Raw genomic sequence first — 25,889 nt, 5'->3', positions numbered from 1 at the left:
AACAAACTAAAGCTTAACTAAAGCTAACACTTTTTAAGCAGTTACAGAACATTTTTTTTCCTTTTGGGATAAATGTTTTAACTAAATGAATAAAAGTTGGCACTAGAGGTACCTCTGTCATTGTTTGTATCAACCCTCTAACTTTAATTTTTGCTGCACACCTTGGTCTGTTAAAGGAAGTTAAAAAAACACCTGCTGGATCAACCAATGAATAAGAATAAGTTACAGGAGGAACCAATACTGCTTTGTTAATGTTAGTGACCGACTGCATCATACAGTATATGTCATATTTGATGTTGCCTTTAGTACCACTTTAATTTGAGTGGGAAAAGGTAAATTGACGTGTCACAATCCACTATTTGGATAAGCTAATATTTTTTTAATGCTCATGGTCATGTTTTTCAAGTTTCAATCACATTGTTCAATATTTCCATATTCCATAAAAATGTATGTTTGACTTCAATATGGGATACTATTGGGCATTTTTTTTTGCTAAGCTCCCCAATGATTAGGTCAGGTATATGCACTGAACCTTATATTGCTTCATGACGGTCTGAACTATAGGGACAATATTCAGGCCATGCCACCCCCTTGAAGTACTCTAAATCCACCAGTGCCCCACACCAGAATAGCATTCTGTATGGAGACTTCTGCAATCCCATGGAGTTCTAGGTAAAGCTTGATTTAAAGAAACATTTAAATAATTGTACAAAAGAGCAGACACATTACTGACCTCCTCCTGGTACTCCGCCAACTCCTGGTAATCCTCCAGCTCCAACTCCTGGTACTCCTCCAATTCCAGCTCCTGGTACTCCACCAACTCCAACTCCTGGTACACCACCAACTCCAACTAACCAAGTAGAGAAAAATAAAGTGATATAGTCTTTGAAAAATTTACATGGAAAGCACTAAATCTTTTTTTTACAGTATGATACTACAAAAATGTAAAATCTTAAATCTTAATCTTAAATCTTAAAATGTAAACATCCACCACAAGTAAGAATATTGGGTAAAATGAAAATCAGAAGAAGGTAGGAAATTGTGAAGAATGTACCACAAAAAAGTTGACGTTAACAAAAATATTGCAATGAACAAGGGGTGCGGAATGTGGGTCCTTTTACAGAAGATGTCCAGGGGGTAGGTAGAATGTTCTCATTATAAAAGTGTTGGGTCAAGAGAAAAAGAGATAAAGAAGGAAGGAAAAGGAAGAAAAGGGGAAGCTGGGAAGTAGAGAGATGAGAAAAAGAAGGGAAGAAAGAAAGGGGAGAGGGAGGGAGGTACTGGAGGGCTAGAAAGGGGACAGAAAAAGGAAGAAGTGGGAAAGAGTCCGAAGGATGGGGGGGGGCAACTATTTTACAGTAGTTATCAGTAACCCGTCAAATTATGAGGGTTGTAAATAGGTTGTAGACTTGGCCACATGTCCTGGCACTGACCTTGCATGACCCCATCTTTCCTTCATTCCTTTAATATCAGAATATATATCTTGCTGGCCAATAAAGTCAGATGAGGAATGCCCACATACTACACTATTATTGGCTTATTTAGTTTAGAAGTGTTGCCATAAAAGCTACCCAATTATCATTGCAGCACATGTCAATTTCAAAATAGAAGGTATTCTAATTCTAAATTCTGCATTATGCTTTAGAGCCCATAACTGGATGAGGTAGCTGAAAGAGGGGAGATGATGAGTATCCTATATAAGGCTTCTCTACAAGCTATCACCACATACAACATTATGATCTTGCTTTGTTGCAGGCATAGCCAGATCTATAACAATGTGACCAGCAATTTAGCAATTTAACCAGCATATGGCCAAATCTAAAATGCCAGAATTTCATCTTCTAAGCCAGACTGCTTGATTGCATTAGGAAAACAGAAGTTGTAAAAAAAACGACAGAAACTATTTTTTAAGGCAAAGTTGAAAGACCACAAGTCACAGTGACTGTGTATTGGCCCTGACTAAGACTAAGCCACTGCAATGACTGCTTAAGCCTAGGTTCACATTGGAGCGATTTGTCATGTGATTTGAGAGATCAAATCGCATGACAAGTCGCAGCCTATTGGTGGCAATGGCACTGTTACAATCGGTGCGACACCGATTTTGCGGCACCACACCGATTTTCAAAAGTAGTTCCTGCACTACTTTTGCCGATTTCAGGTGCGATTTCTATAGACATCTGTGTATGAAGCCACACAAATGTCTATCAAGTAGCACCTAAAATCGCGATGACCTTGCTACTTTGAAATCGCGCTACTTCAAGTAAAGTAGCACGATTTCAAAGTAGCATCAGTGTGAACCAGGGCAAAATCTTAAGATCAGGCTGTCAATCAACAATATTTTCCATTATGGTCACTGCTCATTTTACAGGTAGCAATGGGCTGGGTTAAATTGACAGAATCTGGCTGTGCTTTTAAAAGGGTTTTGACCTCTCTGCTATGTATACTGGTTACTTGAGAACTATAATATATATATATATTTTTGATTATGTCTACTCAAATCTGTGAATTTCGCAGTTTGGGATGTTAATATGGCCACGTCTCTCCACCGCCGTCCTCTGGGTTTAAAGTAGTGGTTGTCTACCTTAGATACTATTATGTAAGCAAGTTTTGGTTAAGTTTATACTTCTCTTACTGGTATTGGTTACCTAGTTACCTAGTATAATGACACAAGCTGCACATTATGCATATATATATATATATATATATATATATATATATATATATAGACACACAGAAATATACACTATTTTTCTTATAGATTTATATTCAAATTTTCTATTGAGACACCTGAGCAGCGTGGGATTGTGTTTTGTGTTATTTGCTTTTATCATTCGATGTTATCAAGATGATTGCATTGAAAGTGTAATTTTTTCTACTAATTTTTGATTATACTAGTATATACTGTATCTTATTGTTTATGTTGTATATGGGACCCGAACTCGTAGTACAATGTTACACACGCCCCCATAATTAGGTTGTGCTTCTCTATAGCTGGGCTGAATTGTATATGAACCATTTGCATATTGGGTCATGGGCTGCCACTACATGATTTACTAGCTTTATTATGTTTATTCGATTTACCGTTTGTTAATCATATGTTTTATCGGATGTTAAACTCATTATCTTTTTTCATATATGATAGATCTTCAAGCTCCTGAAGAAGCGCTGATGCGCGCAACATGTAGAGCAACCTACAATAGGCCTCAACCATAAATTGCATCTAAGTATTTGGAATAATCTATACACTTTTCAAGATATATTATACTTCTACACATGTAATATTGGTGTAATTAGTGGTGTGAGTGCTACGTAGGTAATTTGATATCACGTAATCTTTTAACAAAAATATATGTGTATATGCTGTTTTAAATAATGTTAATAAAAGGAAATATGTTTTAAAAAAATATGACGTGTATGGGTGTGTCTATAAAGTCCATTTTAAATAATGTACAATTATCTCTCTGCTATCTTACTCTATTTTCTGGACATCTGTTATAGGTGCAAGTATATGACTTATGTGTTTTATACTTCTGTGCACTCACCTCCTGTTGGTACACCACCAGCACCCAATCCAGCTATTGGAAGATAGACAACAATTGGTTGTTAGTTCTATTAGATGTTGACTTACTTAAACCCATCACATCTTGTTACCCACCATCAGATTTTTACCCACCTCCAGTCTTAGGGGGCTTAGCTCCAACACCACCAACACCACCAACACCTGCCAAAGTCATCAATACATAGTTATTGTAACAGTGGTTAAATTGCATTGTAATGCCATGTACACACGATTGTATTTTCCGTCGGAAAAACCTTGGATGGTTTTTCCGATGAAATTCCGCTCAAGCTTGGCTTGCATACACACGGTCACACAAAAGTTCTTTGACTGTCAAGAACGTGGTGATGTACAACACTACGACGAGCCGAGAAGATTAGGTTCAATGCTTTCGAGCATGCGTCATATTGTTTCAGAGCATGGAATTTTGCGCATCGGAATAGCTACAGACGATCGGATTTCCGTTCAAAAGCTCACATTGGACTTTTGCTGTTGGAATTTCTGATCGTGTGTACGGAGCATAACACTTTCTGAGCTTTTAGTATATGAAGGACAGCTTTATATATTTCCATTACACAATGAAAGGCACATTACTTTCTGTTATCACTTCATGAGCCCAAAGATTGTTGTAAAAAGCTGCAACAAAGGTCACCAGTGTTATAAACAATATTTTCATTCACTAAAGAAGTAGAGATGGTTCACATAGCTACATGAATGTTGAATTAGTAACTAAACCACACCGGAATAAAAAATATGCAATTAGCAATTATTGATTTTGTAAATCAACCCCAATATGGGGTTGATTTATAATATGGGGTCTGACTTTTTCCTGTATTTTACATACAATTGATGGATTGAGTTATTTATATACACACTGTATACTATATACATTACTATTATATACTGTATATTATGTGTGCACATATTTGTAAACTAACACTATAATACATTGTGGATTTTTTTAAAGTAGTTAAAGTGGATGTAAACCCTCCATACACCCAGTGAACAGCCTCAGATGATACACAGAGATGAACCAAATCTCCCTACATAGGTTTTACATGTATATTTGCTGTCTTCACATTTATATACTGTTTAGAAAGTTCAGATCGTTTTAGGAAATGTTCTCTTCCTGTTTAACACAGAGTATGATGTCTGGGCCTACAGCCAAGATAGCTAAAATTGCTGATTGGAGGAAAGGCACACACACCCCCTCTCATCATAGGCAGCGACTATCAGCAGTGTTTTGTAACAGGGCTAGCTCCCTGCTAATCTATATCAGAAGTATCAGGCTGCTTTTTATCTGACGTGTCCGATAATTTTTCAGGAGTTATCTGGCTGATAACAGAGGAATGGATCAGGAGAGAGCTATGGGACTTAGCTCTTTGAAGAGAGATAACAAAACACTGCAGATATATGTGCCCAGCTCAAATTCCATGAATTGAGTTTACATCCACTTTAATACAAACCTTGTACTGGGAGTCCACCAGGGCCAACACTGCCAATGGTGGATGCAAGAAATCATTTAGTAACAGAATAACAGTGTGCATCAATCGTATTGTTTTCTTTATTGTGTTACATTAGTAAGATTATAAAGATGATTCTGCCAGAAGGTGAAGTTAAAACTACAAGTGCCAGCTGTTATACGAATATGAAATTGGTTGCAAAGCTGCTTCTAATGTAGTAACAGGTCAATGTGTAAAGCTCACCTCCCTTCCCTGACCCACAGATACTCACCTCTCTGGTAATTGCCAGCCACCTCTTTCTCTGTGGCAGACAAATCATAATACCCTATGTTGGGTGGTGACAGAGCCTAGAGGGAGCTATGACATCACCTGCTCTGTCAGTGCTCAGGCCTAAGAATTGGCTGCTAGGTATAAGCACTGAATCATAAAGGGAGGTCTAATGCTCACCAATATCTGAGTGCTGACTGTGATGACAGAAGGAGTTGTGGGGGATTGTTGGAAAAGTATCTGTGTTTTGGGTTGCTTTAATGAGACATTGGGGGTAATTTACTAAAGGCAAATCCACTTTGCACTTGAGCTTCTCCTCATTTCAGAGCTTTCCCTCAGATCTACAGCAATCTACAGCGACTGCACTTATAAGTGCACTTGTAGTGCAAAATGGATTTGCTATAGTAAATAACCCCCACTGTCATTTTATTCTGACTGTACATGATGACAGAGGGGGTTATTTACTAAAGGCAAATCCACTTTGCACTGCAAGTGCAAAGTGCACTTGCGATTGCACTGAAAGTGCAATTGCAAGTGCAGTGGCTGTAAATCACTTTCAAGTACACTTTGCACTTGTAGTTTGCACTTGTGGTGCAAAGTGGATTTGCCTTTCGTAAATAACCCCCAATGTCTCTTTAAGACCATATAGTGACATATATTATTAGCAGAGCTTCCATTCAGAAATTGGTCTCTGTTGGCTGATTTGGTTATTCTGACCATGATATTTGTGGGTACTCAAGCATTTAAAAAATATAAATAAGTATATTCTACACTTGGTTTCCTGCAGGCATTCAACAACCCTCTGCTACCTCTTGGCATTTTCTTGCACTAGGTCCTGGTCTTATCCTTTTCCTTGATTCTATATCTGAAGATTAAATCTGTACAATCACCTCTCTCACATCACTCACATCTGTGCGGCAAGAGAAATAGACAGCATCCCATAGTGTAAAACTGATGGCTTTAATAATCTGTATATCTACTCACATTCCAAATGGACATAATAGGCATAATAATAGGCATAACAGAAATTGTGTGGAGAACGCATTATGCCTATTACATGCATTTGGAATGCAAGTAGATAGACAATATACAGATCATTAAAGCGATCAGTCTTATGGGATGCTGTCTATTTCTCTTGCACGACAGATGTGAGTAATGTGAAATAGGTGTTTAGAGTCCCTGCTGGTGTGCCCTATAATTCCCAGGTCCTTAAAGACACCTTGCTACCACAGTCCCTTGTGGTGTACCCTGCAGTTCCAAAGCTTAAGAGATATTTTGTGGCAATAGACCTACATGGTCGTGGGCACATTAAGACCACCTATAACTTGGGATCTTTTCAGTCGGTCAGAAACTCTGTGTGGCAGTGGTGGTGGAACTCACTGGGAGTTTTGGGATTTCACTTGGATGGTCTTTTTTTTCACCATCTGTTTTGGAGATTTCCTTTCGCTCCCTGTCCCATGGCCAAACAGGAAGTGAGAGGAAATCCCTGATAATTAAGGGAATTCTTTGGGGACCCCCAGGTCCTCTCCTTAAAGGGGGCGCAGACAACAATAAAAACTGATAGGTCCTCTAATCCTTCTCCACGCTATTCAAGACTAAAATAAAGTTTTGCCTTTAGTTATAGCTTAATTTTGGATAGAGTAGGGAATGGCTAAAACCCCACTCTGTTTTTTTTCCCATCTGTGGCCTATGGTAAAGTTTTCCCATTGCCTCCTGTTTTGTAGACACAGCAGGAAATAAGGGTAAATCTCTCCAAGGTGAAGGAAATATTATACTAGACAGTTGTCATTGGAACAAATATTCTATCTGGAACACTTCCCCCCTTTTCATGTTCTAACCATTCAAAGTTGTGGATTTTCCTCCATGTTTGGTACTATTAATAGCAGTCACTTGGACAAATAGAGAGGGTAAATCTATCAAGCGGGATCATAGACAGCAATAAAAGACTGAGGGGTGTCTAACCCTTCACCATTATCCAGGGCCCTAGCAGTCCAAGATGTCATTCCTGATAGAGAAGACCAGACTATTAGACAAACCATAGCAGGTCAGAGATATTAGTATATTAATGCATGATAAGTTTGTAATTTTTCATTTACTAAGAAAGGTATACTGCAGGAATTGGTTAAAATTCCGCAAATGCTACGAATGACACACCTAAACTCAAAGGTTAAAGGTTAAACAACACTTACTAACAAAATACATAAATATAACCTTTTAAAGTATTACAGACCTCCAAATGGCCAACCACCTCGTCCAACTCCTCCAACTAAGTGGCAGAATATGAATAGTTAGCCATGTATTACTTACTTCTTAGCTACATGCTTAAAATTTTGTAGTTCTATATATGGTAAAGTGTTAATGTAATAACATGCATAACAAAGTTAACATAATATTTAAAGCCAATTCTTTATTTATTTATTCATTCTGGATTGTCATCTGTGTCTCCTTGAAGAGATTTCCCTTTGCCTCCTGTTTTGTATACACAGCAGGGATCCCGTAAGGATACATTTTTCTCCAAATTGAAATAAACATGCTCCCCTGGAACAAGTATTCCAATTGGAACACTACCCATCTACTCCTGTTCTAGCCATTGTTGGGATTTTCCTCCACTATTATAATGGTCAGTAATAATGGTCACCTAGACAATAGAGAGGGTAAATCTATCAAGCAGGAGCCAAGACAGCAATAAAAGACTGGAGGGGGTCTAACCCCTCACCACTATCCAGGGCTCCAGCAGTCTAACATGTCAGAAAAGACCGGATTATTAAACAAACTATAGCAGGTCTTAATATAGGTATTAATATATAAATGCATGACAAGTTAGGATTTATTTAAAGTGCAACTCCACTTTTGTTGATTAAAAAAAACATTTCCCTCTGGGTGATCTATGTATATTGCAGGGATTTTCACAAACTTTGTTGCAGATTCCTATCTTCTGAAGAAATCCCTGTATGTTCCTAAGTGCCCCTGTGCTCATTGTGTCTAATGGTTATCAACTAGCTGCTGCACCTGCAAAGCTCTAATGAGGAAAGCTGCTGGGTCTGCATTCCTTTAGACATGATTTACTATTGGTAATATCTCACCAAAAATAAAAATTTTGTTGCAGGGGATGTCAAAATCTGACTTGTACCTTAGTGTAGACTTCTGGTAAAATCAGTGAGCCAATTACACAAGAAGGAAATTATGTTTCTGGGGGGCGTTCTGTACACATTCTGTGTACAGAACATCTCCAGGTAGCCATATGGTATTGCATTTTACAGAAAATTACAGCGGCTACAGTTTGAAAAGGAAAGGTAATTTTATTAACACTTAATGACAATATGACTTGTGTTGCAATTGTATACACTATATTATTATTATTTGCTATGTTTTTTCCTATGAAAGTGGAGTTACCCTTTAATAATGTAATTTAAAATCTACTAAGAAATTTATATGGCAAGAATATTCTAAAATGTTATGACTAATTCACCTAAACTCAAAGTTTAATGTTAAACAACACTTACTAACTAAATATATAAATATGACATTTAAAATAATTACAGACCTCCAACTGGCAGGCCACCTGCTCCAACTCCTCCAACTGTGTGAGAAAAATGATAAAAAAGTCACATTTTATTTCATTTCTAGTTTCTAAATATACATATATGTTTATGTATATAACTATTAATATTGCGCATGTGTTTTTAATGTTTATTCTTTGTTAGAAAAAAAGTGTCAGCCTGTCAAAAGCATATTCCTACAGATAGACTTCTGTTATGGGCTGCTTGCTTAAGGAAAGATCTGGGGCTGGCATCATTTATGCCAGTGAATTGACTGGCTAAGATAATTTGGCGCATTAATTGAGAATGATGGAAAGATTCTCATTGCAGACAGCAACCTGTTTGATGGTTATACATTTATTAAGCTTCTTTTTGGTATTTAGTTACATTCAGACATAGATGAAGCATACAGTAATTCAATTCAAACAAATTTATTGATATCAGATGTAAGAAATTACTCAAACTGGCATTCATTGGCTACTTTCAGACATTATCTTGTATACAGTTTTCAATCCAGAAAACTTGTTAGATGAAACCCCATAATATAATGAAAATTGCTTTTGTGTGGGCGAACAGTGATATCAAAGGTTGACAAAGATAAACCTTTCTTTTAAATATGTAATCCCACTGTATTCTAAAAATCTTACACATTCAGACTCTTAACACTACCAGCAAACTGCAAGGTAATCAATGTCTAATTTGACTAAATTGAAGAAGAATCCTACCGATCAGGATTCTCATATCAGTATTGTGTATGTAACCACGTAATCGCTTAAACTAACGCCAACACGGAGTGATAGACAATATTTTTCCTCTATGAGATTGCTGCTGTTATTGTACAATATATGTGGGTGATTTGATTTCACAATCAGCAGAACACACAGCGTAATGCCTACCTCCAATGGGAAGACCACCAGCTCCAACTGGAAGACAAAAACAAGTAAAAAAGGATGACATTACCAAAAAAAAAAAAAAAAAACATTGATTTGTGTACACAAAGTAAAGTATGCATGGTGAAACTAGGAATTTAGCTGTACAGGAGAGCAATAGCAAATATAATGTATAATTATATAGCTTAAAGAGGAGTTCTGCCCCTCCAGCAGATGACTGATGACTTTTAATATTGGGACACTTACCTGTCCTGGAATCCAGTGATGCCAGCACCCCAGCCGGTTTCCATTGGCTCTTGGGTGCTGCTGCCACATTCATAGTAAGGGTTCCCTTACTGCGAATGCGCGAAGCACACTGCTTTTTCTGAATGGTCGAGCGGCGGAGGAAGGAGGAGGGGGTACAAACTTCAGAGTGATCTCACTGCAGCGACATCTCTCGGAAGTGTGGATGGGTACTGGTCAAAAACAGGAGGTTGATAAGCAGAGCTAACACTTTTGGGTGGAACTCCGCTTTAAGTTAATGTCCGACAGGTGATTCTGCAGCTTCAGGCAAATTTCCAGCAGCAGGCTGCCTGTCTGCCCCTATAGTATAACAACAGCAAGGTATATGGTGCAATCGCTAGTAAATTAGCATGTAAAACTCCCATGCCTTATAAAAAAAAATTGTAATATGTGTCATATTATAGTTCATAAAAGTTCATAAAACTACAAAAGTCCATAAATCCACAAGAAGGAATGGTGTATCAATAGAGCACTAGGTGGGCAGATCCTCCCAGAGACAGAAAAGGATCTCTGTAAGACAGGGTGACCCAGTTCGCACCATCAGACACCACCAGACACCACTGATGATCTGACTACCGAACTGGAACCTGGGAGACCCTTCTGTTGATACTACTAGATAAACACATTCTTATGGAACACATGTGAGTGTTTATTTGGCTGCTCCATTAAAGTTCTTTGATTTATTAATACTGGAAAGGGAAAAATCTGGAGGAGCTCTGCATAGAAACAATCAGCTTCCATTTTTTTTTTTATCAAAGCTTAATTGAACAAGTTGAAGTTAGAAGCTGATTGGCTACCATGTACAGTTGCACTAAATTTTGCACACTCCAGTTTTAAAAAAATCCACCCCATAGGGACATTTTTCCACTTGCACCTGGTCCTTCAACCATATTTGTAGGGGATAGAAGTATCAAAGTATTGTCAGGCTAGTATTAAAAACGGCCTCAACATTCTGGAGACTTGCTCAATGATGGTTGGATATCTACACAAACCTACTCATTTATGACCGTTCGCAGGAATATCTGACATCAGGAAGAAAGGTTTTAAAACAAGCAATTACCTATATATGCTTTTACCTATGCAATAAAAAAAGACGAAGAGCACAGTGGTCCACAAATTGGCGAGCAAGCACCAGTACCTCCCTATATCATTTAATAAATACATACTGATTGAAAATATTTTCACAAGGGTTTTCAAGTACATGCCATTTTTAATTGTGACACCTCTACAGTTACAAGTATCTGATGTTTCTAATATTAACACAATAAACTATAGGTAAAATGTTTGGAAACATAAGGGTAAACTTACTTCCACCTGGAAGCCCACCAACGCCTATTCCAGCTGCAGAAGACAAGAGATCAAAATGAAACTCCAGTTTGGTTCATTGAACTTTTCTTACAGAATGAAATACAGCTGTTCTGGAGGTCATTCTCTCTGGTTACATTTCTGCAATGCATTTCTTATTCTTTTCCCCTAAAATCTTTTTTAACTCATCAAATACATGTTTCAGTTATTTGTATCTGCATATATACCTGGATTCAGCTTTAGAATATGCATAACTACCATTTCTATAATTACAACTCACCTCCAGTTTTAGGTGGTTTAGCACCAATACCTGTATAACAAAATATACAACAAAGGTTTAGCATTTCAAGCAAAACAAAAGCAACAGTGGTAGGAGAAATATGGCTCAAGCGTTAAAATCACTATTACTATTTCCAATGATTTTAATCGTTTAAATGATGACCAATTTGTGGAAAAATGTAATCAAAGTTTCTAAGCAGAATATTACAGTGCCAATATTTTTAGCGGTGCTTTACCGCCAATTTCGCTGCGCTATTCGGCCGCTTACCGTCCTGCTAGCGCACTGCTCCAGCGTGAAAGCCCTCGGGGCTTTCACACTGGAGACATAGCAGCAGCTGTTTATGGTCGGTTTGCAGGCGCTATTTTTAGTGCAATAGCGCCTGCAAACCGTTCCAGTGTGAAAGGGGTCTTAGTATACCTTACCAGTGGTTCTTAATTCCTGTCCTCAGGGCCCACTAACAGGCCATGTTTGCAAGATAACAAAAATACATCACAGGTGATATAATTTGCGGCTTAGCGATTGCAGTATTCTAGTCTGCATCTCCCCAAGGTAATACTTAAAATATGGCCTCTTAGTGGGTTCTGAGGACATGAGTTAAGAACCACCACCTTAAATGATAGAAAATAATCATCATATGAATTTAATACATGACAGTATGCAGGGTGTTCCTTAGCCTGTGTTCAAACTATTGTGCTGCAGCAATGTACATTGTCATCCCTTTATGAAGTGCCCAAACCAAAGATTTTCAAAGAGTGTGGGGTGGAATTGTGGCACTGAACATCATACACGTGTGCCAGGGCAGACAGATGAAAAGCCATTATATTGCTGCAGCAAAGTAAGTTTTGTCCAGAAAGGAAACAAAAATGCAAGGTACTGAAATACTGATTGTTACCAAAAAAAATTCCATGATTATGCCAAGCAATATTGTCTTAAGCAACAAAACTTTTCGCCACAAGTTAGATGGCTCAAGTTCTTTTGACCAGTATGGTAAATCTGTGACACAATTGCCAGAAGCAGCCTTCTTATTAACATATAATAAACTATAATATAAACTATTGACATAGTAATAGAGACTATTGATTAAGTAAAGTGAAATGTTCAGGGAGCCTAATAAATAGGATGAAATTAACCAATCAAGTGTCTTAGAATTTATTTTTCATTTTTCTCATGCATGATTGGACACTGGTTCGTGTTATATATTATTATTCCCTTTTAAAGTAGATATTTACTTTGCTTAGTTAGCAACCTCTACTCCTTTAGTAAATCAACCCCAGTAATTCGAGAGGGGCCAGCAGGTAAGGTATTATCTTTGTCACACCTTAAAATGTATCACCTGAGAAAAGATCCTCACATCATAGTGAGGCCCCGTACACACGACCAGTTTCCTCGGCAGAATTCAGCTTCCGACCGAGTTTCTGGCTGAATTCTGCCGAGAAACCCGGCCGTGTGTACACTTTCGGCCGAGGAAGCCGACGAGGAGCTCGGCGAGGAAATAGAGAACACGTTGTTCTATGGGAGCTCTGGGAGCTCTCGTCCCGCCGAGCTCCTCGGCGGCTTCAGTGCTGAACTGGCCGAGGAACTCGATGTGTTTGGCATGTCGAGTTCCTCGGCCGTGTGTACGAGGCCTTAGAGTGGCATTGTCTATGTAAAAGTCTATATTTGCTTTCTGTATGAACTGTAAAAGCAAGGAAAAAAGACTACTATTACTATTTAATTACTTACCGGCTCCAGGATAACCACCAGCTCCAGGATAACCACCAACTCCAGGATAACCACCAGCTCCAGGAACACCTCCAACTCCGGGAACACCACCAACTCCAGGAACGCCACCAACACCTGGTACACCACCAACACCTTGTACACCACCAACACCAGGAACACCTATGGAAACATACAGCATTATGCATGATCACTGCATAAAAAAAAATCTGAAAAAAATATGATTTAGGTAGATTTGCAAGGAACACATATTATGGAAAAAATGCTGTTAATAATTTCTATTGTAAATTCTTTGTTTTTGTTTTACTGAGACATGGTTTCCATATAATTCTCTAATCATTGTAATTCACATTCCTATTTGTTTCTAATTGTGTGTCTACTGAAGTTCTCTCAAGGTATTTTTTTAAGTTTTAAAGGTGCTTGGTGACTTGGACAACTGAGCTTTGTAGTTACAATTTAAAGTGGAACTTAACTCAAAAAGTGAAGCACGCTTACAATCCTAGGTGAGAATCCACGGTAAGTACCTGATTTTTAAAAGCCAGCGGCTATGTATAGTATTTGTAGCTGCAGACTTTGAATTTTTAAACCAAAATAAACCAAAGAACACGCATGTAATCTATCTCAACTTACAAGTTTTTGCAAGTACAGAAAAATACCTATTGATCCTGTACTTGTCATTTCCAGAGTTCTGAACTGAAATCAGAATTCTCAGCTACCTTCTGTGAACTACACAACAACACCCCATTATGTAATAGACAGGGGGAGGTGTTTTTAGTCAAAATTGTCATCCTGGAACTGTTTTTTGGCAGAATCCGACCGATGGTCAAAAGAAACACCTGTAAGAAGGAAATTGAGGCCTTGTACACACGATAGGTTAACCAGAGTACAACGGTCTGATGGACCGTTTTCACTGGTCAAAACCGATCGTGTGTGGGCCCCATAGGTTATTTAACCATCGGTTAAAAAAAAGCCAACTTGCTTTAAATTTAACCAAAGGATTCCTAACCGATGGGAAAAAAAACGATTGTTAGTAGGCACAACCATCGGTTAAAAATCCACGCATGCTCAGAATCAAGTCGACGCATGCTTGGAAGCATTGAACTTCGTTTTTTTCAGCACGTTGTTGTGTTTCACCGCGTTCTGACACGATCGTTTTTTTAACCGATGGTGTGTAGGCGCGACGGACCATCAGTCAGCTTCATCGGTTAACCGATGAAAATGGTCCATCGGTCCGTTCTCATCGGATGGACAGATCGTGTGTACAAGGCTTAATGCAGTTACCACAGGTAAACAGCAATATATGATTTCTTTTTTTTCTTTTTTTTTTTTACCATCTGATTCTGTCGAAAAAAAAGGAAAACACACCTGTGAAAAGGAAAGTAATGCAGCTACCACTGGTAAGCAGCAATATGTGATTTTTTTTTTTTTTTCTATGTTAGTTTGCTCATTTATTGTGCCTTGTTTCTAGGATTTAGTGAGACCAATCCGCATTACATGTTTTTTCCCCATAGATGTCACTCTGATCCATAGATTTTAGAAAGTCTGCAAACTTGAGTTTTAACTAGAAGTAAACATTGAATGGCACAAAAGAGGAAAAGTCGATGTTGATAATGGAAATATGATAGCTAGGGGTAATCAGCTAAATCTGTATTTTACACTTGAGCCATACTTATATATAACAAAAGGAGGAGAGAAAGGGGTCTGCACAGTACTGTACAAGCAAACAGATCTCATTTTCATGTTCTGTCACGCACAAAACGAAAAAAAATTATCTTATTTTTTTTCTAGGCACAGTCCAAGTATTGCTTTATTATATGCTATGTGTGTGGTTATGCGTTTATGAGTTTCCTTCACACTCCCGCCTACTCTTATAAAAAGTACAATAAAAAAGCAAAGGATGCATAAAACTTCTCACTAAGCTAGGGTAATTTATGCAAAGCTCAGTTATAAATGTATCAAAATATATTTAAATATCTTGTGCAGTAAAAAACATCTCATAGAATGAGATATTAAAATGCAATTTATCCAGATAAAAATATAAATACATTACGCAAAATACTATTATTATCATCACTAATTTTTAAAAAAAATGTCCCGTAAACTACAGTGTAGCTTTTCAGAATTAGAAATACATACAATTGTGGGTAATAGAGAAAATAAAACTTTAGAACATGTTTACCACTCATATTATACATATACCGTGTATTGATATATCTATCAAAAATAGTAAACACAGTCATCAATCTATAATAGGAGAGAATAATAGAAGTTTACTGTGCTGGACACTGGGAAGAATGGCTGTTACTTTTTTAGTCATTGAAAAGATTCCCCCCACCCCCTCACAGATTGCTAAAAAGATCATTGTTAGTGGTGTATTATTATTATTAGAGACAGAATGTGCGCATTACTCAAGGAAACCCTAACAAACTCTGGTGGAACCATGGGGTTTCATGGGACCCTGGTTGAGAAAGGCTTGTCTAGATATTTGTAATGAATTATATTTAGGATGGTAATGATAATATGTTAGAGACAGATGAAGAAAGTAGAGCTCTCAAATTAATAATGTTGAAATTGACCGCAATAGAGTTAAAAAAACAATGGAAATAAATGTAAATTTAAAAAGCTATATTGGCTAAACTTTCCCTGTAGGTCACAGGAGTGCAGTTTGTTCTGCACTCCTTTGACCCATTTTCAGCTGAAAGAGGGCTAAAGTCCGCTGTCAGCTGTCATCATGCCGGTCCATAAAGATTCTGACAATATGGTTTTGATCCACCCAGATGCCTGGACTGGCACCTAGGTCAGCCTCTTAGCGATCTGCTCAGAGGCTGATCCAGCCACTCCCACCTCCTCCATAGCACAGTGCTCCAGTGAGCACTGGAGGGGCAAAGTAGAGAGTATTCTCAGCTGTGTTTGATCACTCAGATCTTACTACAGAGGCAGCAGGGGACAGATGCAGCATCAGATCATCGCTGCATCCACCTAGGTGAGTATAAATGTTTTTGTTTTGTTTTTTTAAGTCCATGCTTTTAAACATAAATAAAAACCTGCAAAGTATGTTTTTTGAGTATACGTATGGCCACATGATAGAGTGTTCAACATTGATTCCAAGAAAAAAATGCTCTTTTAGCAGAATTAAAGACTAGTCAGACACTGGTGAAATACCAACTTCAACAGCCATGCCATTTGTAGAAAATAGTACTAGTAGCTTACCATATTTAGGCGGTTTGCCACCATATTGAGGTATACCTGTAAAAATAAATAAAAAAAAAACAATAAAAATCACTTTTCTATAAACCAATCCGTTTTAAAAAATTGCATGTATGATTTTAATTAAGCCTTACCAGCTCCTGGCAGTGCTCCACCCCCAGGCAAAACACCCCCAGCTCCAGGATAAAGGCCAGGCACGACACCGGGAACAGCTCCACCTCCAGGGCCTAAACCTGGCACAGCACCAGGGATGCCACCAGCTCCAGGTACACCACCAGGTATACCTCCAACTCCAGCTACTGTATGAGATGACATGATCAAGAAGACATGCTCACGATATATTTAAAACAAGCGTTGGTGCACTGTATACAGTTAATATGTTTAGGCAAACAGATGGATAAAAGTGAAAATGATACTTTTTAATATGAAACATGTCTGTTTTTTTAGACCTTTTAAAGCAGGAGCCAAATTGCTGAACCAGCACTTTCCCTTTTATAGTTTTAGAAATTCAATGAAAATCATGTAACCAAGCAAAGCAAACAGCCAGATGTGCTAAAAGCTGGTCTTATTAGTTTTCATGTGTGCCTAAATAAACAAGCTAGATCATAACTGATATGTTATTTTATAAGCTTGGTTTGTGCTACATTTAAGGGTACTTCCATATTTTTGTTATTTTGCCTGCAAGATATTATTACATAGTTCTTAAAAAATTCATAAACAGGATTATATTATCTGTACATCAGATATGTTGTGTATTAGCTGTGACTGTTCAAAGAGTTAGCTGCCTGGTGTTAATTTCCACATGTGGTACAAAAACAGCCCCGTCCTTCAATTGATTTGTATAATGGTTCTATTATACATGACCTTGATACAAAACAGTGCAGGTAAGGCTACGGTGACAGTGCTGTAAAACACCTGTTTATTTTCAAGTAAACATTCACTAACAGGGGCTCACTGGAGGAAAAGACTTGCTGATGGTGCCCAAAGCAACCAATCGCATTTAAATACTCTGATTTCTAGATGAGGCTGGCCAGTTATTTCAAACGTGTGTTTGGTTGCTATAATAAACACCCCTTTTAATCTGTTTCCACCAGTTTAATACAATATGCCTGTAATCTTTACATCATAAAGTTGACTTGCCATAGGTGACCCAGTTTTCTTTTTTTTTTTAAGTACAGAGGCCTTTGCAGTCTCAGAATTATATAACTGCAGAGTAGAAAATCAGCATGATGTCTTTTGATGAAGAAAGAAATATGGGTGTAGATATTATGGGCCAGATTCATCTCCTGATACGCAGCCGTATCTCTGTGTTACGGCCGTCCTAACTATGCGACTGATTCATAGAATCAGTTACGCATAGCTAGCCCTAAGATCCGACAGGTGTAATTGAATTACACGGTCGGATCTTAAGGATGCAATTCTAGGCCGGCCGCTAGGTGGTGAGGCCATTGCGGTCGGCGTAGAATATGCAAATGACTAGTTACGGCGATCCACGAAGATCCGCGCGTTCGTCGCAATCCCGTACGTCGTCGCTAGTTATTTTTACCCGTCGCAAAGTTACACCTGCTTTAACATGGCTTATCTTTAGATCAGCCATGTTAAAGTATGGCCGTCGTTCCCGCGTCGAATTTCGTTTTTTTTTTTTTTTGCGTAAGACGTCCGGGAATACGAAACGCTGTAACGCACGTCGCATTTAAAAAAAAAACGTTGGGGCGACGTAATTTCGCCCAATGCACGTCGGGAAATTTCCTAACGAAGCATTCGCAGAACGTTCTCCGCGGGAACGCGCCTAATTTAAATGGTGCCAGCCCTATTTGAATTAGGCGGGCTTGCGCTGAGCAGAATTACGTTACACCGTCGCAAGTTTACAGGTAAGAGCTTTGTGAATCAGGCACTTACGCTGTAAACCTGCGGTGGTGTAACGTAAATGGGATACATTACGCTGCCGCAGCGTAACATATTTCTTTCTGAATCTGGCCCTATATCTTTTGTAGACACAAGGACATAAAAATCAGCCATATACAAATGATGTACTGTACTTCTTTAGGTAGTATTTGCATCAAGCCTATCTAAACCAGAAGTCTTTGCACAGCTTAAACTTGTGGCAAGTGGAAGTGCAAGTAGCAAGTGGAAGCTCTTCAACAGACCAGTGTCTTAAAAGGGCTTGGTAAAGGCACCACCTACAGTACATCAGTTGTATTATTTTACATGCCCATTTTCTAATACTTAAGCCCCGTACACATGGTCGGACTTTTGTCCGGCCAAAATCACATCGGAATTCCATCGGAGTAAAAGAGAATATGTTCTCTATCTAAACTTCCTACGGAATTCCTCTGAATTTCCCATAGAAACAATCCAATGGGGCATACACACGGTCGTAATTTCCGATGGAAAAAGTCCATCTGACTTTTTCCATCGGAAATTCCGATCATGTGTACAAGCTATAAGTTTCATGCCCTTGGTATTTTCATTTTTAACATTTTAGTTATCTGTCTCTCACATAAACCTGCAAGATATCTGCTGCTCTCCAGGAAATTTGTAATTAATTGGAAATTATCTAACACTCTAATGCCCTGTACACACACTCGGTTCGTCCGATGAAAACGGTCCGTTTTCATCGGACGAACCGATCGTGTGAGGGCCCCATCGTTTTTTTCCCATCGGTGAAAAAAAATAGAACCTGTTTTAAAATTTTCTGATGGTTAAAAAACAGATAGAAAAAAACGATCGTCTGTGGGGAAATCCATTGGTCAAAAATCCACGCATTCTTAGAATCAAGTCGACACATGCTCGGAAGCATTGGACTTCATTTTTCTCTGCACGTCGTTGTGTTTTACGTCACCGTGTTGGACACGATCAGATTTTTAACTGATGGTGTGTAGGCAAGACTGATGAAAGTCAGCTTCATCGGATATCTGATGAAAAAATCCATTGGTCCGTTTCCATCAGATGAACCGATCGTGTGTACGTGGCATTAGTTTAGGGTTAAGTTCCTATGGTCACCGGTGTCTTTATTGGTAATACTTCCCAGTGCTTCCTATCCCACTAATACAACAAGAAATCTCATGAGCAAGAAAACAAGCAGCAACAAAATCTGACTCAGGTTCCAACCCTTTCTCACTTTACTTATAAAAGTTATTTTATTCCTGCCTGTCTTTGTTGGCCACATTCTCATTTCCTGTCCCGGTGACACAATAGGAAGAGAAAAAAATCTCCAAAAACAACTTGACAGGGGTTCTAAACTTGCTCACTTGTTATTGTTATTACAATCTGTGCTCAAATTAAAGTTATTCTAATAATTTCCTGTCCTGGAGACATAATAAAAAGAAAAGGAAAATCTCTAAAATTAGGGTCTAGAAGCAGCGACATCTTGACCGAGGTTCTAAACCTGCCTCCCTCTTGCTATACACATGATTTTATTCCTATCTGTGTTCAAATTGAAGTCATTATTCTAATTTCCTGTCCTGGGTTTGGAAAAGAGGGTAGAAAGAGAAGTTCTAGTTCTTCCCCAATCCCCAAGAATTAAAATAAAAGTTTTGGATGAAAATCTAATTTAAAATAAGCTTTCTTTAGCTAAAATCATAATATAAGGAGCAATAAAAACCTAAGAGAAGTGCTAGCTGATTTTCAATCCCCACAAATTAAAATAAAAGTTTTGGATGAAAATCTAATTTCAAATAAGCTTTCTTAAGCTAAAATCTTAATATAAGAAATCAGTAAGAGACCCTAAAAACAAGTGATAATGACTTTTGCTTCCATGGCTCAAGCTGGCAAACTCCAGGCAAATAGCTAAATCCACAGATGATATGCGTACATACTGTATATTAGAGTTTGGACTGCTTGCCCTGCTAAATGATTTATATTTCTATCCATCCATTCCTAAGATTTATACAGCCCCATCGCTCAGCACAGCTAGGTGAAAGACACCACTTACAGTTGAAGTGGAAGTAAACTAACCTCCGTTTACCATCTTGCCATCATTGGCATTTTTGCTCAGTCTTCCTCAGCATTCAGGATCTTCAGCCATCTTGATTGACCAGAGCACATGAGTATGGGAGTTTATTTATTCCTGCACTGTGGTGTTCTAATAATATACACTGAGCTGTGCATGCATGGCTCATTGTACATTTTAAATAAGATTGCAAACATGCAGGTACGTTTGTTTACTTGCATAGCATGTCTCTTGTAGAATAAAAAGTTCTTCTGTTCGCAATTTTTTTTTTACAGTTTAATTTAACTTTAAAGAGTATGGTGGTGTGCTCGACTCAACCCTAGCCTTCTAACTGGACAGTGAAAGAAGAGATACAGACTAATGAGGTCATCCTCTGCTCACTCTACTGTTTCCTTCTATAATATTCTACATATTCTTTGTTAACATATTCACCTGCAGCACACCTAAATAGCTTCCAGTCTTGCCTTTCCCATCCTTAATGTTGCTGTATAGGGGACGGCGAATAGGCTGATAACAAGTCTAATTTATTTACTTACACTACTTCCTTAAAAAATAAATTTAATGATTTTGTGTTTTTTATATTTGCCCGGATTTCAGTTTTAAGTATAACCTATTGCAGGTAAAGTTGATTATAGAAATAAAAACAATAGAAAATGGAGGGACTCACCACCATATCTTCCAGCCTTAGCTGCAGCTTTGGCGGCTGCTGCCTGAGCGCCTACTCCTGAGCACAGGAAAGACAGAGAGGGAAATCATTAGTCCTGGCAAGGCTCTACAGCCATCAGAACAACACCTGTTTCTTATTACGTCACTCTGCACATTAACAGCGGGATCCTGCCATAACAGGATAAAGCTCAGCAAAGGAAATTAATTCACATTAAAACGAACACATTTGGGATCATGCAGGTCACCAAAATGTCTGTAAGCCAAGATGGACACAGAATAATAGAAGTTATGGCCTGTCTACAAATACACCATGCTTGACTTATTCTGCTGTTTCCCTGCAGCCCCTTCCTTCTCTATGATGTAAGTACTTTTTTAACCTAGCTGTTCAACATAAGGCCCATGAAATATTCAAAACAGATGCTATATGTTTACTTTATTTGCATGCATAAAAAAAAACTGTTAGTGAGCCTCTCAAAATGATATAAATGACTGTCAATTAACTTGGGAGTAATTACTATGGTTACTAGAGTTTAAACAAAAACAGAACGCTGTCAGGAAATACACTGTACTTTGTTAAAATCAGATCATTCCTGGTGTGTCACATATTGTAAATACATACATATATATATATATATATATAAATAAATAAATATATATATATATAGTTCTCAAATATGACCTAACCTAGTACCTTTGCTATGAGCTGCCTGTGTGGGCACAGTCTAGTTTGAGGTCCCCCATTTCAGAATTTTCATCCCTTAACAACCTTTAAAAGCTATAAATAATGAATGCATTATGAGCTAAAGCTAGTAACACCCCACTATTACGAGCTGAGATGCCTGCTCCCTCCCCTCCCACCCTCATGTCTTCCTCTCGCTATCCTCGTTGTTTTGTTAAAGTCTCTTTGCTGCCATGTAAGTTGATACCGTATATAATAAAAACACTATAAAAAGGAAAAAGTACACTGGTGATCAGGGAGGACTTCCACACATCAAGACACTGTACTTGATAGGAATTGCAGTCAAAAATGTTTTGAAGAGTGAGCATGTTTTTTTTTTGTTTTTTTTGACTGGAGACGCCAAACTAAAACCTTGTACAGGGAGCCATACATCAATTTTGTATCATTTTATGAGGTTAATCATTTCTCAAGTACCCCCTGTTGTATCATTGCATGCTAGTAACCCCAAACTTATATTCTTTTTATTGCAATTACCCTGCAAATATGTACATTTCTAAATCTGCAATGTAGTCTGAACTCACGACACGGAAAATAAACAGCTCTATGATCAATAATTATATCCTGGTTGGGGACTGTATGTTAAATCCTTTGCTTTATAATATATGTAGGTTTTTAAGAATGTAGAAATACATTGGCATGTCTTTTTATATAAAATGTATTATTTGAAAATACAGTTAATCTCACTGCCTTTAACCTTCTACTGATCCAGTAATCAGCTTGGGTATCCTGCTAATCAGCTTCGGAAGCCTAAAATTCCAACCTGATCTATAATGCTAAACTAAGAATACAGGCTGCTTAGTTCCCTTGTTACTTGCCCCTTCCCTCCACATGCACTTTCCTATTGGCCTGCAAATGTAATGGATGGCCCCATTGGGCAAAAATAAAAGCATGGCTGGAGACAAAGGGCGGGCTACATGATGTCTATGCAGGCTATGGTTGCAGTTTTCACTACAGAGCACATACGGTTCTTGAAAAGGAATACATGTAGGGAGGCACAAGGCACTCAAAAGACAATTTAACATTGTTAGAATCTCAACAAGTACATGTGAGATTCTTATTTTGAGTTTAAAGGAAGCCTGTACTATGAGAGATTTGTAGATCTTCTTTAAAAAAATTTAGTTGCCTGGTTGTCTCAGACTCTGATACACTGTTCTGGAACAACTATGTCAATTAATAAATCAAAATGAAGTCCAAATGCTTATTCTCTATTCTTTTCATTTTTGCACAGGAACTATTGAAGCCACTGGATCAGCATGACGTTCAGGCAGCTAGCAATTTCTGAAGATAAGGTCAACAATGGTAACCTGCATATTCTATAAGTACAGGTTACCATTATTTTCCAGGTAATTTGAATGTCTCAGACACAGGGCACTTTTTGAGAAATTGTGGCATAACAAACAGACATCTTGTCTAGTACATACCAGTTCCTGTAGGATATCCAGCTTTGCCACCAGCTCCAGCTCCCAAAGCACCAGTACCATAACCTACAATGCAGGATGAGCATTTTGTTAGTGAAAATATCAAAAAACACTTAACATGTAATTATGTATTTCTTGTAGAGGGAAAAGGCTCAACTGTTATAGGGGGGTGGTAAACCATGACACCCCTGTCTAAGCAGGTTTGTCCTGCACATGTATTCAGCAAGGCCATAAATAAGCACATTTCAGGAGGGATTTGTACAGTAGGTCCATTGCATAAGCAAAACAAAACATCTGCATGTCTAAATCACTTACTAAACTCAGATAAGCTCCTGACTAACAGGACACTCCCTAATAAGTTCCCTAAAACAAATCAGCAGCACATGTACATTTTTAGTGTCTTTTTAGCAGTCAGCCTTTTCTCACAGCAGAGAGAGAGAGAGTGGAAGTGAGAAAAGGAGAGCTCTGAGCATCAGTCAGCTTACATATAAAAAGGCTTGTGGACTTGAGTAATAATGAGGTCTGGCTACCAGGAAGGACGTGGACCCAGGAGTGGAGGCTTTGTTCCATCCAAAAACTTTAAGAGGCATGGAGGAGCTCATCTATGAGGCAAAATTACCTGTACTGTATTTATTTTCAAAATAGAAGGGGCGATATGATCACCATGTATAAATATATTAATGGTTCATATAGTGAACTAGGTGCAAAGTTAATTAATTACGTTATGGTTGTTAAAAGGAAAAGGGGGCACTCTCTTACATATTGAGAAAAAGAGGTGTAGCCAGGGCCGGGACAAGGGGTGGGCAGGAAGGGGCGGCTGCCCCTGGTGCAATGGTTTATTGCAGAAATGGGGGCACCCTGACCCTAACCCTAAGGGAAAGGAGGGGCGCAGTTTAGCATCTTTACCCTGGGCGCTGGATGACCTTGTCCCAGCATTGGGTGTAACCTACATATATGGAAAGGCTGTAGAAAATAGGGAATAGACTCCCTCAAGTATTAGTTCTTGCCAGCTTGGTTGATTGTTTAAAAAAAGCTGGATGCATCCCTAAATTAATAGAATATAACTGGATAGTAACAATTCTAACTAATAACATTAGATTGTTAATCCACAGACAATCTGATTTTTTTTTAGGAGATTAGGATTTTTTTCCCCTGATGGAGCAAATTGGACCAAGCCTTATATGGGCTTTGTTTGCCTTTCTCTAGATCAATTGTGGACATTTTGGAGGATTTATATTTATTCATTTATGTTTCTATTGGTTAAGCATGATGTCTTTTTTCAACCTGACTAACTATATAACTATGTAAAAGCTCTACATATTCTCTGGGCTCTGGGACCTAGAATATAATTTAATAAGATCCAGGGCAACAAAAAGTCTGTTTTCTTGACATCTGCCATAAATCCTATTACCATGTGTATGTGAGAAACCTAGGTGACACATACACACAAATTCGCAATTTGCCAGCCAGTGCCAAACAATACGAAATGTTATTCATTTATAAAAGTGACAATTTTGTTGTGCTTATTCAGGGCACAATAAAACAAGCCTTGCCTATTCATATTTTCCCATTCATTAAAAAAAAATGGTTTATAGCTGCACAAAACATGCTTGTATAAATGTTTTGTTGTCACAATAAATAAAAAAGATATTAAATGTTGGCCCTGTCCCCCAAGTTATCTCCCTGTCAGACTTTCGAGTTTATAACCAAGCCAAAGGGGGGTCATCCAGTCTTCACACTTACTCACTGACAACAAATCTCTTGGGAGGTTATTTGCTCATTGGTTTATCATTGTAGCAAGGATGCAATGCAAAGCATCTTTGAACAGGAGATGGGGGCGGCCTTCCACACCCTCTGTCTTCCACATATAATGCCATTTTAACATCTCTACCCCAGCATTTGGACAACGATTCATACCTTCACCCATGTATATCAAAGGATTAACACCTATGAAGCCTCCCTGACACCATGGATAGGATTATGTAAGCAAAACAGGATGGTTCCACACATTTCACACCTCCCATCCTATTCTTAAACCAAACATCTGCCTCTGCATGGTGATTGGATTAAAGTGGTTCTAAAGTTTTTACCGTAATGCATTAGGTGAAAAAAAACTTCCACTTGCTGTACCCTTCCCCCAATACTCTCCAGTTCCAGTGCTGTACACATCTGCAGAAGCGCTGGTCTCTCTTCTTGGTGTCATAGGACAGACTGAGAGCACCAGGAGCCATTGGCTCTTGCTTTTGTCAGTCAAATACTGTGAGGAGGAAGCACACAGCCCAGCTTGGGAGAGCATCTGCACGAGTGCTACCATACTGTGGGGCACTCGGAGAAGAGACGGAGGTGTGGGACTACAAAAGAGGATGTAAGGGTTGCTTAGTTCAATATCCTTGAACCAAGCAGGTAAGTATAAACTGCTTTTTTATTTTAGGCAAAAAGGTGGTCATATTCAACTAGATTTGTTATTTTGAAATCCTACTGAATTACTGTTGAAGACGTTTTGTAGCTTATCCAAGCCACTTCTTCTGTTCTTTAGTTCTTTATAACTGAAGAAGTGGTTTGGATAAGCTATGAAACGTCAACATTATGTCAACATTACACAATCT

At 38.3% G+C, this 25,889-nt stretch overlaps 1 protein-coding gene across 10 annotated transcripts in view; it reads right to left on the bottom strand.

Annotated features, from left to right (window-relative positions):
• The window catches only part of ELN (elastin), a 123,024-nt gene that overhangs the window by 25,000 nt on the left and 72,135 nt on the right, over positions 1-25,889 (bottom strand). For 9 of the 10 annotated variants that reach the window (XM_040338300.1, XM_040338297.1, XM_040338305.1 and 6 more), the window contains 13 exons: positions 23,287-23,349; positions 21,128-21,184; positions 16,643-16,807; positions 16,512-16,547; positions 13,305-13,463; positions 11,583-11,612; positions 11,306-11,338; positions 9,722-9,748; positions 8,831-8,866; positions 7,517-7,552; positions 3,674-3,721; positions 3,543-3,575; positions 734-850 (listed from right to left, as the gene is read on the bottom strand). In XM_040338300.1, the coding sequence (XP_040194234.1) occupies positions 734-850; positions 3,543-3,575; positions 3,674-3,721; positions 7,517-7,552; positions 8,831-8,866; positions 9,722-9,748; positions 11,306-11,338; positions 11,583-11,612; positions 13,305-13,463; positions 16,512-16,547; positions 16,643-16,807; positions 21,128-21,184; positions 23,287-23,349 (840 nt within the window). The remainder of the gene's footprint in view (positions 1-733; positions 851-3,542; positions 3,576-3,673; positions 3,722-7,516; positions 7,553-8,830; positions 8,867-9,721; positions 9,749-11,305; positions 11,339-11,582; positions 11,613-13,304; positions 13,464-16,511; positions 16,548-16,642; positions 16,808-21,127; positions 21,185-23,286; positions 23,350-25,889) is intronic. The other variant, XM_040338299.1, reaches the window with a different exon arrangement.

This window comes from Rana temporaria, chromosome 2 (assembly GCF_905171775.1).
Source record: "Rana temporaria chromosome 2, aRanTem1.1, whole genome shotgun sequence".
NCBI classification, from domain to species: domain Eukaryota; kingdom Metazoa; phylum Chordata; class Amphibia; order Anura; family Ranidae; genus Rana; species Rana temporaria.
Note: the sequence above shows the minus strand (reverse complement) of the source record. Positions and strands in the feature narration are given on the sequence as shown.